General features: G+C 45.9%; 1 protein-coding gene across 2 annotated transcripts in view; it reads right to left on the bottom strand.

Moving 5' to 3' along the window:
- LOC132591744 (uncharacterized) overlaps positions 1-14,568 on the bottom strand; it is a 37,448-nt gene extending 22,880 nt beyond the window's left edge. For both annotated transcript variants that reach the window (XR_015948065.1, XM_060271807.2), the window contains exon 1: positions 14,330-14,568. Coding sequence is in view for 1 of the 2 variants with exons in the window: in XM_060271807.2 (XP_060127790.1) it covers positions 14,330-14,438 (109 nt within the window). In the remaining variant the exon portion in view is untranslated. The remainder of the gene's footprint in view (positions 1-14,329) is intronic.
- Positions 14,569-14,918: the final 350 nt, after the last annotated feature.

Below are 14,918 nucleotides of genomic sequence, written 5' to 3' on the forward strand. Positions count from 1 at the left end.
AGGATCGTTCAGAAGGGGATCAACCAATCCAAACAGCGTTTCCCCAGGACTCCAGTGAGAAATTCCGGCACTGCTGTTTCAGAGCAGAGCTAAGTCTGAAGATGTTTGAGTTCTTCTCAAACTGTTCTAAGAAAAGCGCCGCAAATTCTGGAGCGGACACATGGCTGTCAATCCCAGCTTGTGTGTCCTAATAATACATATGCCAGGTTTGAAAAGTCTGTGGAATCTGGTTGTCATTAACTCTCCGCTGATGTTATTGAGGAGGAGTGAATGGTGAGCCTCCAAAGGGCACAAGATTGAAAGACCCAACGGTTCCTCTGCTATAAAAATTAGGCGGCAGCTAAATTTATTTGCCCTGAAATTACCTGTGAGCAAATGCCAATTCCATGTGGCGGCAGATATCACTAGGTAGCACTGTTGTGAAATTTGCCTTTTAAGCCTCATTTGACCTAGGAAGTTGACCATGTGCATTTATTTAGGGCGCCGCTGTACAGTGAGTATTGGGATTCAAGAGCATGCCAGAAAATGGAGGTTTCCGCAATTAAAGTGGATTAAAGCGCTATGTCGCCTAGCACAACAAATCCACTTTTTACAAAAGAAACAGATATCTTTGCAGTTCAGAAAGTGATGGGGAAATGGACAGAAAACGTGGAATGAATGAATGATTAATTAATTCATGGGAATACATGCCAACACCCCGCAAGCAAATTAGGAGGAATGCAAAAGGAATGTTCATCATCGTATAACCTCCTTGCAAACAAATCAAAATGAATGCTCAGTAAAGACTCAGTATAATCAAACTGTGTGATCTTTGTGCAAGAAAATCAGGATGAATGCTCACAACATAGGTTGAAGCCTTTCTTCATTATTGCAGTTTAGATTCCACCTTCATTCAAGGTAGGTAATAACCACCAACCCCATCAGACACCTTTTCTTTTTAAAAAACTAAATCGGGTATCTGGGCTACAAAGCCCACTGAGAGATTTATGCACACTGCGGAACTTGGCCCTTTCCACACTACTGATTTTAAACCTCCAAACTGCCCCTCCCAGCTGCTTACTCCAATGGGCTTTTGCCAGTCGTACCCTGGAACTCAAATGCCTTGGCTCCCAAACAAATCAGCTCCCAAACAATCAAAACCCAGAAGTGAGTGTTCTGGTTTTCAAACTATTTTTGGAAGCCGAATGTCCGACAGGGCTTCCATGGCTTCCAATTTGCTGTAGGAGCTTCCTGCACCCAATCAGAAGATACACTTTGGTTTCCAAACGTTATGGAAGTCAAACAGACTTTAGGAATGGATTCCGTTCGACTTCCAAGGTATGACTGTTGAGTACAAGTTGAGGGGGAAAGAACAGGCTCATTCAGGTGGATCTGCTACCCCATATCAGATCTCCAAAGAAAGGCCTGACAGTCCTCAGGTGATTTGAGCTAACTCATGGCTCAATCTTTCTCCCTCTCTCTTGTCTAAAGGTAAAGGTACCCCTGACCGTAAGGTCCAGTCGCAGACGACTCTGGGGTTGCACGCTCATCTCGCTCTATAGGCCGAGGGAGCTGGCATTTGTCCGCAGACAGCTTCTGGGTCATGTGACCAGCATGACTAAACCACTTCTGGTGCAACAGGACACCGTGACGGAAACCACGGTGCATAGAAACGCCGTTTACCTTCCCACTGCAGCGGTACCTATTTAGCTACTTGCACTGGCATGCTTTCGAACTGCTAGGTTGGCAGGAGCTGGGACAGAGCAACGGGAGCTCACCCCGTCGTGGGGATTCAAACTGTCAACTGGCGTTTGTCCGCAGACAGCTTCTGGGTCATGTGGCCAGCATGACTAAGCCACTTCTGGTGAACCAGAACAGTGCACGGAAACGCCGTTTACCTTCCCGACGGAGCAGCACCTATTTATCTACTTGCACTTTTTAGCATGCTTTCAAACTGCTAGGTGGGCAGGAGCTGAGACCAAACAAGGGGAGCTCACCCCATCGTGGGGATTCGAACCACCAACCTTCTGATTGGCAAGCCCTAGGCTCTGTGGTTTAGACCCCAGTGCCACCCGCGTCCCTTCTCTCTCTCTCTTGCCCACCTCTCCCTATTTCTTCCAAAACGCATCACCTGATGTTTCGATGCAAACACATCCACCACACCCGCCCACAAACTTAACTGTGTGTGCATGTGTCCTTGTGTGCTTCTGAACACTCAAGAGATTCTTCCACTTATCAGGAGACCATCTCCTAACTTCAGCTGATATCTTATCAATGGGAGCTCACTATTACAGCCAGCAATCTGCCTAACAAAAGCAACCACCACCCAGCAGCTAATAATAATAGGAATCAAATCTTTATGAAGCCCCCTGAGGATGCAGCAGTGCCTGAGAGTACAATTTTGCAATGTGAAGGAGTACCCTTGGGCACTGAAAAATCCATGAAGGTATGATCGGGGCTGCAATACCATTTACTTGGGCCTAATGCTCAAGGAATGTGCTTCTAAGAAATGTGATTAGAGGTGTGCTGCACATCACATATGAAACCATGAAATGTAAGACATGCTTGTAAAGAAGTGGATGTTGACTTTTCCTAAGCTACTTAGCCACTTGCACAGCACTCAGTTGTTAAGATTTCACACCTCAAGGGGACTGTCCTTGGAGCGCTCTCAGCTGATCAACTCAGGACCATTGCAGACTATGCAAAAATACTACCAAAGGACTGAAGTTCTGAAGAAGAATGCTTAATACATCCCAGGTCCTATTTTTCCTGAAATTATTAGGGAAGGAATGGGATATCAGGTATCAGGAGGCCAGACTATTTGTCCTCCTAGGATGGCATTTTCTACTCTTGCCTGCTGACAGATTTCCAGCATTGGTTCTCCAGCCTCACTTGATACCTGATTAAATTTTATTATTATATGATGAGATTCCTGCATTGCAGGGAGTTGGACTAGATGACCCAGGAGGTCCCTTCAAACTCTACAATGCTATGATTGTATATGGGATCTTAAAGATTGAACTTGGGACCTGCCGCATACACAGTATTTTTTTGCTGCTACCTAGCTAGCCTCCAGACCCCCATCCCTGACAACATTACATAATGGGATAGCAGATACAAAATAACCATTGAAATCACTTTTCCTACTCCAAGGGACAACTTTAATATTCTGGCCAAAATAAGGTGTTTGGTGTAAAGAGGTGTGCACTGGGCTCCTTGTATTTTTTATTTTTATTTTATTTTGCTACAGTGGATTGATAATATGGCTATTTTCCAACTGAGCTCTCAATGGATTGTGCATTCCTACAGCCCCAACTCAGTATCCATGCATTAAGTCCTTGAATAAACTGAAAGCATATTTCCCCGGTCCCTAGAAAAACAAAAACAAAAGCCAGGCATCCCTTCCTCTCCAAAGAAGCCTCAGGCTTATTTCATATCTGCCATCATCTTAAAATAACTGAGCTTTACAAGCAGGACATGATGCCATCCGTGATTGGGCTTATGCTATGCATCACCAATAGGTCACTCTCTGGCTCAGTCACAGTATAAAAGCAGGACTGTGCACCAAACCCCCAATGGCCACTCCAGGACGGGAAACGCAGGTTCATGAGAGGTCAATTTGAAGCAGAAAAGTGGCAGGGGGAGGGTGTGCTTAACCCTCCCTTCATTAGTGTTTCCACTGAAAACTCTCCCTTCAAACGACAAGATGCATGCACGTGCACACACACAGCTGCTTTTCATACCAAGAAGTTCTTCTAGCTGCACATTTACTCCATTCCAAACCAGATGTGTAGGCCTCCCTGCAGTGGAGGAGGAAGCCGCTTTGTCACTACGTAATGACGCATGCGTCGCTACGTAACGAAGCTGCACATGCATGCTATGCAGAGGGGAATCCCCCCCCCGACTTCAAAACAGAGCCTAAACGGAGCCTCCAGCCTCCTGGTAGAAAGCCTCGCTCGGGTGGGTGCCACCCTGGAGCTGGAGGGGGGTGACAGTTGGCGCCCCCAGCCTCCCGGTAAAAAGCCTGCTTGGTGCACCGTGCCGAGCGGGCTTTTTACCGGGAGGTTGGAGGGGCTCGGCTTGGGAGTTGCAGGGTGGAGCACCGACTGTCACCCCCCCAAAGAGTGGAACCTGGGGTGGACTGCCCCTACCGCCCCCTTGCTATGCCCCTGCCTCCCTGTCTTTTTAATAAAGACAGTTCCATTTGTAAAAGAATTAGTAAGAAGACGCCTGTGAAATCTGCAAGTTCTGATGTGAGAAAAGAGGATTTAGCCAGAAAGGGAAGGAAACAAACACAAAAATAAATGGCTGCACCCTGCGAAATAGTTTCACTGGGCACCGCTGATCACGCTGGCTCCTCTACTACGAAAGCCCACTGCTGTCTTTGGCGCTCTGCTTGTTTTCACTGTTTAATGAAACAATAATTCTGTTTTAACCATTGGCAGCTGTCTTATGCACTGAGGTTTTGTGTAAATTTGTTATCCTTCATGGTGAAAACCATATAAATAAACACTGCAGCTTTTCCTTCCTGCCCGGACTCCCCACAAGAACCAGGCTAGCGGCTCTGGGCTCCCCTTCTCTGTCTCTCTCGCTTGCTTGGCTTGATAGCCTCAGACGCCAGCAATCACAACCCTGCCTCCCACTGAGTGAGCAGCAAGCTTTGGTTTACATCAGCTTCTCCCTGGAACTCGTAATAAACACAGCGCAAAAGTTTTGGAGCCATCAATGAATGGGATTGGCCAGGCTGGTCCAGTGTTCCCAGTGTTAATACTGCGGTGGCTTCAGCCCAAAGTCCAGCTTAGCTTGATAACGTTGTCAAAGCTTCCTGTTCTGGCTGACTACATCTAAATAGAACCTGCTTACATGAGCTCAAATCCCAACATGTGCTGAATGCTTCAGTGCCTCCTGAAAAACTGTCCCAGCAAAGCTCAACTTGTTTCTTTCAGGTCTGCAAATTGGGAGAGACCGATTGGAACAAGTGGGTCTTTCAGAGGCCCAGATTCAAGAACAGAATAGTCCTTTCAATTCCTTTGACTTTTCCAATTTAAAACTGCCCTCTTCAAATCCCGCCCCAGTGAACCTTGACTAGCTTTGATAGGGGAAGTTGGTTAGTTTGAAATGTCTCAAAATTCTAAGTGCCTGGCTCTTGGATTTTGGAATAATTTAGAAATATATATATATACTGTTCGTTGTTTGTCGGCTAATTAAATTCAAAATTGCCAACTATTTGTAAATGATGAATAACAACAACAATAAAATTGACTATCAACATAGCATCAAAGTTCCTGCTTTGATGAGAATTCAAATTTTGCCAAGTGTGAGGAATTTATTCCATTGACTGCTATTCCAATTCATCTTGCCCTTGCTGTTGAAGGCCATCCCACTCAAGCATGGCAATGTTAGAGAGGGCTGAGGGTTGCCCATCATGACATACAGTGTGAAAGTGTGTGTGTGTGAACACACAAAAAAGAATTTGAGGCTGACTGCGTTAATGTGAGTGATTAAGTGTGCCTATTTCAAATTGCTGCACACTGAGGGCAGGTCCATTTATTTAGAAGATAAACCAACCTTTTAAAATTATTTTTAATAGGGAGGCTTTGCACAAGACAGAGCTTGCACAAAACTGCTCTATTAAAAAATTTTAAAATAGAAACAGGCATCGACAGTTAAACATGAACTGGGAGTGAAGGGTTGTTATGCCCCTCCCTCCCTCCCTGCTGCCTCCATTGCACTTAGGCCCCATAAAACTCATATTTTGGAGTACCACCCTTCACTCACTGTCTCAAGGATGTAACACATGTGGGTCATCTTAGGGCTGCATGTTGCTCTTGAGCCTTCATGTGGCCAGGTCAGCATGAGTAGAAACATGAGACATTTTTTAAATTGTCGCCATGTGGCTACTTAAGAACCACTCTATTGCTACCATGAATACAGAGACAAAGCAGATGCCTGCAAAATGTGGTCTAGCATGTCTGAACAGTTCCCTAGATGATGAAGTTCAAATAAACATAGCTGCTAATATTGAAGTGCTCTTCTTCTTCTTTGGTGATCACTCGTAGCTGAGTAAGATTGTCTTCCATAAACACGGTTTTAAAAATGAGTCCGTAAGTGACTGTGGAGGCCAATTCTGGATCCAAACGTCTGTCTACAGTGGGGACATTGGTTTCCAAGCGTGCCTTCCTCTTAGCACGTTTCTCCCTTGCGTCTCGAGTTCGAGTGTCTTTAAAGCCCATGACACATAGAGAAAGGCTGTTCTCCAACTGGAGCACTCGCAGGCCAGTGTTTCCCAGTTGTCAGTGTTTATACTACATTTTTTTAGATTTGCCTTGAGACAGTCTTTAAACCTCTTTTGTTGACCACCAGCATTACGCTATCCATTTTAAAGTTCGGAATAGAGTAGTTGCTTTGGAAGACGATCATCAGGCATCCGCACAACATGACCAGTCAAACGAAGTTGATGTTGAAGAATCGTTGCTTCAACACTGGTGATTTTTGCTTCCTCCAGTACGCTGATATTAGTTCACCTGTCTTCCCAAGTGATGTGTAAAAAATTTCGGAAACACCGTTGATGGAATCTTTCGAGGAGTTGGAGATGGTGTTTATAAGTGGTCCATGTTTCACAAGCATATAGTAAGGTTGGTAGTACAATAGCTTTGTAAACAAGCATTTTGGTTTCCCTGCAAATGTCCCAGTCCTCAAACACTCCGCACTTCAATTGGGACTCTGCCGCACTCGCAGAGTTCAGGCGATGCTGGATTTCGGCATCAATGTTGGCCCTTGTGGAAAGATAACTGCCTAGGTTCTGCAGATGTAATGGGATAGAGCTCAGTCTGAAGAGCATGAGACTCTTTATCTCAAGGTCATGTGTTCGAACCCCACGTTGGGCAGAAGATTCTTGCATTCCAGGGGGTTGGACTAGATGACCCTCAAGGTCCCTTCCAACTCTACAATTCTATGTTTCTATGTCACTTCCGATATTATGCTTATGCCAGCATACCTATTCAAAGTCTCTTTTCTTGTGGATTCATAAAAAAAGCTCTTAAAAACCTTGTGTTGAATTATTCTGCAGCTCTCCCTCCATCCCAGTGAAGGCCTGGGATTATCCTCACATAATATGTGGTATATTCTTGACATCTTTTTGGGGGGGAGGGGGAGAGACCTCCCCCCCAAAGAGATCCTTGGAATTCTGCTATGGATGCCCGAAATGCTGAGTGCTCTGTTCCTTAATCACCCAGCCTATAACTTCTCTGTTTCATCAGCTGTTAAATGTTTTCACTTAAAAAATTATAGCATGGAGCAATGTGATTTTTATAAATACTGTGAACACAGGATGGAATGCCAAGCTGGTAGATTTACAAGCCCTTAATAACTTGGGTCCAGGATACCTTAAGAATTGCCTTACAAATTAGGTTGCACTTCAGCTTCCATTAGCTCCAGCCAGCATGGCAAAAGGTCAGGGATGTTGGGAGTTGGACTATTTTGGTGTTAAGCAGTATAAAAATTAAAGAATAAAACACCTGGAGGGCCAGAGCTTCCCTATCCCTGACTTACACCAAGGAACTGCACACTCTGGGATGTAGAGGGCACATACAAAATTGTTGTTTTAACTGAGGATTTGAGCTACCCATTCATCCTCTGAATATGCCAGATTTTCAAAGTTTAGTGCACTCTGCTGCTCATTTCTAATAGACAACTGCTGAATGATCATCCATTTGTTTTTGACAGTAATGACTAACCCTGCTCTTTATACTGCTCCTCTCTTATAGAAGTCCCAATGAGCTCATGCTTCCATGTCAATTTGAGGATATATTGAATTTGTTTCCAGGAAGACAATATAGAATTTCCAATCCAAAGTTCATGGGAGTGTTTAAAATGTGAAATGTCCTGATCTCATATTTGGATGACATTTCTACCTTTCTTTCACTTCTTGGTTGAAAAAAAAAGCCACAGCTGAATTTAGAGGTTACTTTGATTTGTTTTGGCCTTAAGATAATAGTGGAGAATTTAATCCTGAAGCTTTCTTTTAAAGAACCGATTTTCTTCTTCTTCTTCCAGAAATAGCATTTCCCCCCAAATAGGACCCACTAATTATAATTCAAACAAGATCATATCTGTCTACACCGGGGTGAATCTCCTGGTTCCCTATGACATATATTAGAGGAGGCCTAGTCTTCATGATATGCCCCCCTTTCCTTATCTCTCATCCTCTTCCTTGTCCGCAAAACGAGAGAGAGAGATGGAGAAACTGCTGCAGTATAAATTCCCCATCCAGATGTTGATAACCTACAACTCCCATCCCTCCTTGACCATTGGCCATGCTGGAGTCCAACAACATCTGGAGAGCAATAGGTTCCACAGCCCTTTCTAGATATGTTATTCACTTCTCCGTGAGAACTATTCCAGTGGGTGAACCAGATAAACAGGGACAAAACGAAGTGGAATAATTATAGATGTTTCTAGAGCCTGGAAGTGTCCTGTAAGGCTTTTTGGTAAGGCCTGGCTTACAAGCTGGCTTACAAGTGAAAGGGGATGCCCTCCTCCTGCTTTGCTCAGAACATCACTCTGCCTTAGGAAAAACCGGGTCTGCTGGGCTACAATAATTAAGAAAGTAAGACAAACCCAACCTGCTGCTTCCCACAACAGCCAACCATTGTTGGAGATGCCTACAGACACCAAGCCGATAGCCTCACCCTGTTATTTGCCACCCAGCAAGTGGTAATCAAGGGTACGCTACTTCTGAACATAGGAGTGCCACCCAGCCACCATGCCTGATAGATAGCTTTATCTGCCGTCAATTTACCTAATCTAGGGACCCAGGTGGCGCTGTGGTTAAACCACTGAGCCTAGGGCTTGCTGATCAGAAGGTCGGCGGTTCGAATCCCTGTGACGGGGTGAGCTCCCGTTGCTTGGTCCCAGCTCCTGCCAACCTAGCAGTTCGAAAGCACGTCAAAATGCAAGTAGATAAATAGGTACCACTACAGCGGGAAGGTAAACGGCATTTCCATGTACTGCTCTGGTTTGCCAGAAGCGGCTTTGTCATGCTGGCCACATGACCTGGAAGCTTTACGCCAGCTCCCTCGGCCAATAATGCGAGATGAGCGCGCAACCCCAGAGTCAGTCACGACTGGACCTAATGGTCAGGGGTCCCTTTACCTTTACCTTACTTTTAGGAACAGAGAGAGGCTGTCTTACACCAAGTGAAGGTATTATTAGTCAAGACAAGTGCACTTTTGTTTATTCTGACTGGGAGCACATATCTAGGTTTTCAGGCAGAGCTCTCCAACACTAAAGCAGTGTGTAGCATAGCGGTTAGAGTGTTGGCCTAAGACCTGGGAGACCAGGGTTCAAATCCCCACTCGGCCACAAAGTTCACTGGGTGGCGTTTGTCACAGTCTCCCAGCAGTCTCTCGTGCCACTTTAGGTGCCAATTAATATCAGCGAGTAGGGCTTAAAATGCCTACCGCAACAGCACGATCCTACACCTGTCTCCTAGTCAATTCCACCCAGTTCAACAGGGCTTATTCCCAGGTAAGTGACTATTGGATGACAGTCTAAATTCCGAAATACCAGGGCTGCCACCTCCCCCTTCTGCAACTGCAGCACGGATTCAGAAATCTGAAAGATTTTAATGCCTAGTAAATTCAGACACAGATCACAGTGTTCAAAGTAAACACTTCAACCCCTCATTCATCACCCAGGAATGCTAATCCACCATGGCCTTGAACTCAGTAACTCTTGCTGAGATTTGTGGCCCAGATTCCTTTTAAGGCTTGCATCGGGGATGACTAAATGGGGGGGGGGCAATGTTTCAGAGTTTGTTTCCCCACTGCCACTCTTTATCAGACAGAAGAGCTGTCTGCTTGCCATGATAGAGTGACACTCTTTCCTCCAAGATTGTTCCTATCTGTGTTTCCTCTGAGGCAAAGGACCAGCAGCCTCCAGCCAGCATGCTTGGAGGGGTGGCTTTTGTAAGATTTTCTCTCCATTCCCGGCTAATTAGAAACAGGTGCTTGTTGACTGGGAATGACAGCAACCGGTTCTATAGGCTCACACCCTTAGCTGTGAGCTATGCCAAATAACCTGTTTATTGAGTGCCTGGCTTGTGCTTTACATTACGGTGAAGGAACACATGTCATCATCATCATTATTAAATATTGTGAGAGCAGTAGGGCAGCTCTAGAGGCACTCTCGCCGAATCCAGTCCAAATGCGCCTTTCTCAAGCCCTTGGGGAGAAATGCATCTGTCAGTTCAAAGCAGGAGCCCAGGCACAGAGTTCAAAGCAGGATGCCAGCCTGCCTCAGAAACTTGCTGCTCATACTGGGCACAATTCTGCAGTTTTTTTAAAAGCAAGTATCCTTCTTTTAATTGGCAATGAATGGATAAGTGCACAAACTTTTGTGTGAGACTCTGCTAAAGATACATGAGGGCGATTTGCAGCCTGAAGCATATAGGGAGGGAGAAGACTGGTGTCTGAAATAGTGGCCTGATTCAGACATAATGCTAAGACAACCTATGGATTAGTGTGAATGAGCAAGCATGCGCCAATGCAGAGCAAAAACCTGGCCTTGTGCTGCTACCACATTACCAACAGCAAAACCAGTGCTATTTTTTTTTGGGGGGGGATGCAGTGTTACACATACCCCTAAACATTTTGTGAATCTTTGCACTTTTGTCCATTTACTGTATTTATTTTTCCTGATTTGAACTATAAAATGGTGGTTTTCTTGAGTCATAATGAGAGTACCCCTAAACATTTTTTAAGAAAAAAAAAGCACTGAGCAAAACTATGTTTTATATAATCTGTAAGCCACCCAGAGTGGCTGGGGGAACCCAGCCAGATGGATGGGGTATTATTATTATTATTATTATTATTATTATTATTATTATTATTATTATTATTCCCAGTCCAAACTGGAGATGCTGGGGATGGATGGGACCTGGGACCTTCTACATGCAAAGCAGATGCTCCAACACAGTCCTTCCCCTCCCTATTTACCCACCCAGAGCAAGTGGGAGCTGCTCAGCTTTTGCAGCCTCCACTGCAGGCTGAGAGCCAAATGCCTCAGACCCTGAGGAGTGAGAAGGAAGCTGACATCAGAGCTGGCAGCATGCATGCATACAGCTTATCCATTGGATCGCCATCGGAGCAACATCTGTTTTCTGTGTCTTCTTGGGCAGGACGCCAAGCTTCTAACAATATTCAGCCTCATAGACCCATCTGTGCCCGGGATGTCTTATTTGCCTCCTGAAGCTCTCAGATGGCAACAGCTCCATGTGGGGACCCTGCAAGCAGCAGCAGCAGCAGCATCTGCCACCAGCGCCATCCTGCCCTGCCCTCTTTCGACGGAACCCCTCGCAAGAAGGCTCATGAAAAGGAGGCTGCTCTGAGCAAAAGCTAATGATCTTTCTGGCTCAAAGAGCATCCTCTCCCCAAGGTAGAGGCGGCGCTTCCGCAGCCCACAGCCGCCAAGCCCAATCGCTGTAGACAGTGTTTTTGTAACCCCCACCACCTGGGTGGCAACCAGCACATCTGCTGCCTGGATGAACTAAAAGCAGAGCTTGACCCTCCTGTTCTTCACAAGGCAGCTCAGTCGGCTGCTAAAAGGAAGAGGGAGAGAGAAGAACTGCAAATGCAATTCAGATTTCTCAGCCATCTGCTCCTAGAACTTTAAAGAAGTTCCAGGTTTCACCTCGAAAGAAGCTCAGGCACCCACAGCTATGTCTACGCAGGGAGCAAGCCACCCCACCGAGTCTGAGCCAGCCCCTCCTATGTAAGTCATGGAAGAGGTAGTCTCTTTCATTCCACCAGGCACAGGCTCTGGAACCTGCTCCCTTCATCTGGATGCTGTCTGACAGCTGTCAGCAGCTGAGCAAAGTGAGCCAGGAGTTGAGTCAGAGCTGAGGAACCAAGCCAGGAAGGCTTTGCTGCTCAGACAGCATCCCAGCCCAAATGGCAAGCCTTTTATAGGTCTTCCTGTCCAAGATGACCCAATGGCCAGGCTACCGGGTGGAGCCAATCCATAGCCTACTTTGCTGCAGGAACTGTACTTCTCAAGGGTTACAACATGGGGCAGCTAGACACAGATTTCTGGTCCTAGCCCTAGAAGTTCTTCCGGCCAATGTGGCACCCTTTAGAGGCTGTGGACTACGACTCACAGCAACAGCATGGTCTATGAGCAGGGTTGATGGTGGGGGCACAGGTTCCCCATCCCTGTTTTAAAAGCAGGTGTCATATTTTCTGGGTCCCAAACTGCTCAGAACTCAGGACAAGCCCCTCCAGAGGTCAGCAGAGAGCCCAGCCAAGCAGTGCCAGGGCTCTCAGACAGGGAAGACCCCAGCGAGATGGTGCAGGAGGAGAGGGATGCTGACGACTCAGAGCAGCCACAGGAGGTGTCGGGAGCGTCAGAGAGCAATGCCGGGGAAGGGGAGGTTTCTGGGGTGAAGCAACTGAGCAGCTCAGGAGGGGAGGGGAATGTGGTCCCTCCATCCCCCCAGTTACGCAGAGGGGGAAAGCGCCGGGAGCAGAGGAGGAGATTTAGGGTGCCAAGGATGCTCTGCTGGAGGAAGTCACGTCGAGCGGCACTTCCGGATTCTGACTCGGACTGAACGGTCATGGACTTTTTTGCTTTGACTTGTACATATGTATATAATAAAAACTCTGTAAAAACTGAGTTTGGAGCCTCTTACTCGTGAGAAGCAGAATCAGAATCAGGCTGAAATTCTGAACATTTTCATTGCCTACTCGAACCAAAATGTAACACTTGGAAACCTCTGAGATAAAAATAAATAAACATCAAAAGTAATATGAGTTTCCCCAAACCTCTACTTCAAGTGAAACTATTGCCAGAAACCTTATCCAAAAAACACACCAAGCTTTCTTCTGGTTTTGTCCTTCAGACCTCAGTGAAAAGGAAAACATTGCTCTAACATGTGGATTAAGAGGGAAGGGTTCGCTTTTGAGCTTCAGCAACTTTTGCAGTAATAATAGTGAACCCTTTCTTCTAAAACAAACCACCGTGCTTTCCAATATATAAAGAAAGAAGGAAATTAATTCTGGCTGCAAGAATAGTGGTTGATTAAGGAATACAAACCAGGGTTGCCAGATTATCAGGTTGGAACTGTCAACACAGAACCTTCAAATTATTGGATTTTGCTTCAGAATTCCCATGCCCGGTGTTGGGGCCTAGGAACTGGGAGAAAATTAAATTCAGTTTGCTTTTGAAGATGAACCAACATCATTTGCACTTTCCAAAACAATACGTGAACTGAAACACAGCAGCGCTTCAAAATTTGTGCTCTCCATATTGCACAATGCATATTTCCATCCTAGGGCTCACCCACACTTCCGCTTGTCCCACCACTTTCCCCTGGGAAAACCTGCTATTTACTGCTGAATTGGGACAAATGTCTATGGCACTTTTTCATGTGATCTGCTGGGTATAATTATGCAAGGAAGTGGGTCTGCCTGCACTACACATTCTATGGTCGTTCTCCACTTTCTTGTTTTCTTGAACGCCACAAAAAATAGGTGCGAAACATTTTTCTTTAGTTTGGATAGGAGCCATCTTCCTAGTCATAGTTCTATTCCTTCTTCAGTATGAAAGTCTTTCAATGAAAGTGAATTTATGCCTTTGCATCCATGACTGTCCCGTGCCTCTGAGAATATGGTAACTTCAGTGGCGGAGCTTCATGCTCCGGCACCGGGGGCGGAGAGCAGGCGGGGGTGGGGCTGGCACACATTCTGGGGATATGGCGCACTGCCCATACGGGCATGGCATGCATTCTGGGGGCGTGGCGTGCCACCTGTAGGGGCGTGGCGTGCCACCTGTAGGGGCGTGGCGTGTGTTCTGGGGGCGGGGCACCCAGCACAGGCGGGGGGCAGCCACCATGGCGCCCTCGGGGTCGCACTGCCCAGGGCGGAGCGCCCCCATCACCCCTCCCTTCCTACGCCCCTGGGAAACTTCTATTAATTTATTTTGCCATAAGCTAAACACAGGTGCTATACAGTCCCATCTCAAGGATCACTCTATTCCCCAAACCCACCTTTAAAAAATAAAAGCAACACTTCATCCAATATATTTGAATATGCCGGGCTGCAACTGCGCAAATTCACCATGTACCAAGAAAACTTTAAACATGTAATTCAATGAAGATGTATGGGGAACACATCAATACCAGTAATATAACACCACTTGGGTGTTCCTTTTGATTAAGCAGTTCATAAGCTTTCCTAACAAAATAGAGGACAGTACCCCAACTCTTCAGTAATTTTGTTCAGATTGGGATTTGGCCACAATAGATGATTGGCTCTCTGGTGGTGATATAGCAAGCCAACCCAGAATGCCTTACCTTTCAATGCACTCTTAAAAGGGACTGCCATGGTTGTTTTCATCCGTGTCAAGTGATTGAATATGTCCCTCTGAGAAGGCTCCAAGAGATCCTTTAAGAAAATATCCATTTGTCAGGCTTAATAAGATACAGGTTGGCACACAGCAAACAGGATGCATTTCTGTTTCTTTTGATCTCCCAGAAGCTAGGTGCAGTTCAGAAAGTTGCAAATGCCAGCCAGTAAACAGGGTGGTTGCCATAGAGCTGCTATATTGAAGTCCTGCTCAAGGAAATAAAGGCTCACGAGGGACATTGCTAGGTTCACAGACTATCTAAAATGAAGAGGAGTTTTATCATTCACTTCCATAATTATGAGGCTCTTCAGTGCGAAAGTTTGTTTCACACAAAACAAGGCAGTGTGATGACCTGAGCATCTTTTCTATTAACAGTTGTAGTCGATGCCTCATGCAAAAACTATGATTCCAGAATGAAAGTTTATGCACATTGACATAATTAATCAAGCTGCCCTTTGGGGACCAATGCTTTTTCAGCATTACTCATGGACCCGTACTAAACAGACTGTTCTTTACCCTCCCTGCATCTCTTTTTC

Source organism: Zootoca vivipara, chromosome 2 (genome assembly GCF_965207765.1).
Source record: "Zootoca vivipara chromosome 2, rZooViv2.hap1.1, whole genome shotgun sequence".
In the NCBI taxonomy this organism is placed as follows: Eukaryota; Metazoa; Chordata; class Lepidosauria; order Squamata; family Lacertidae; genus Zootoca; species Zootoca vivipara.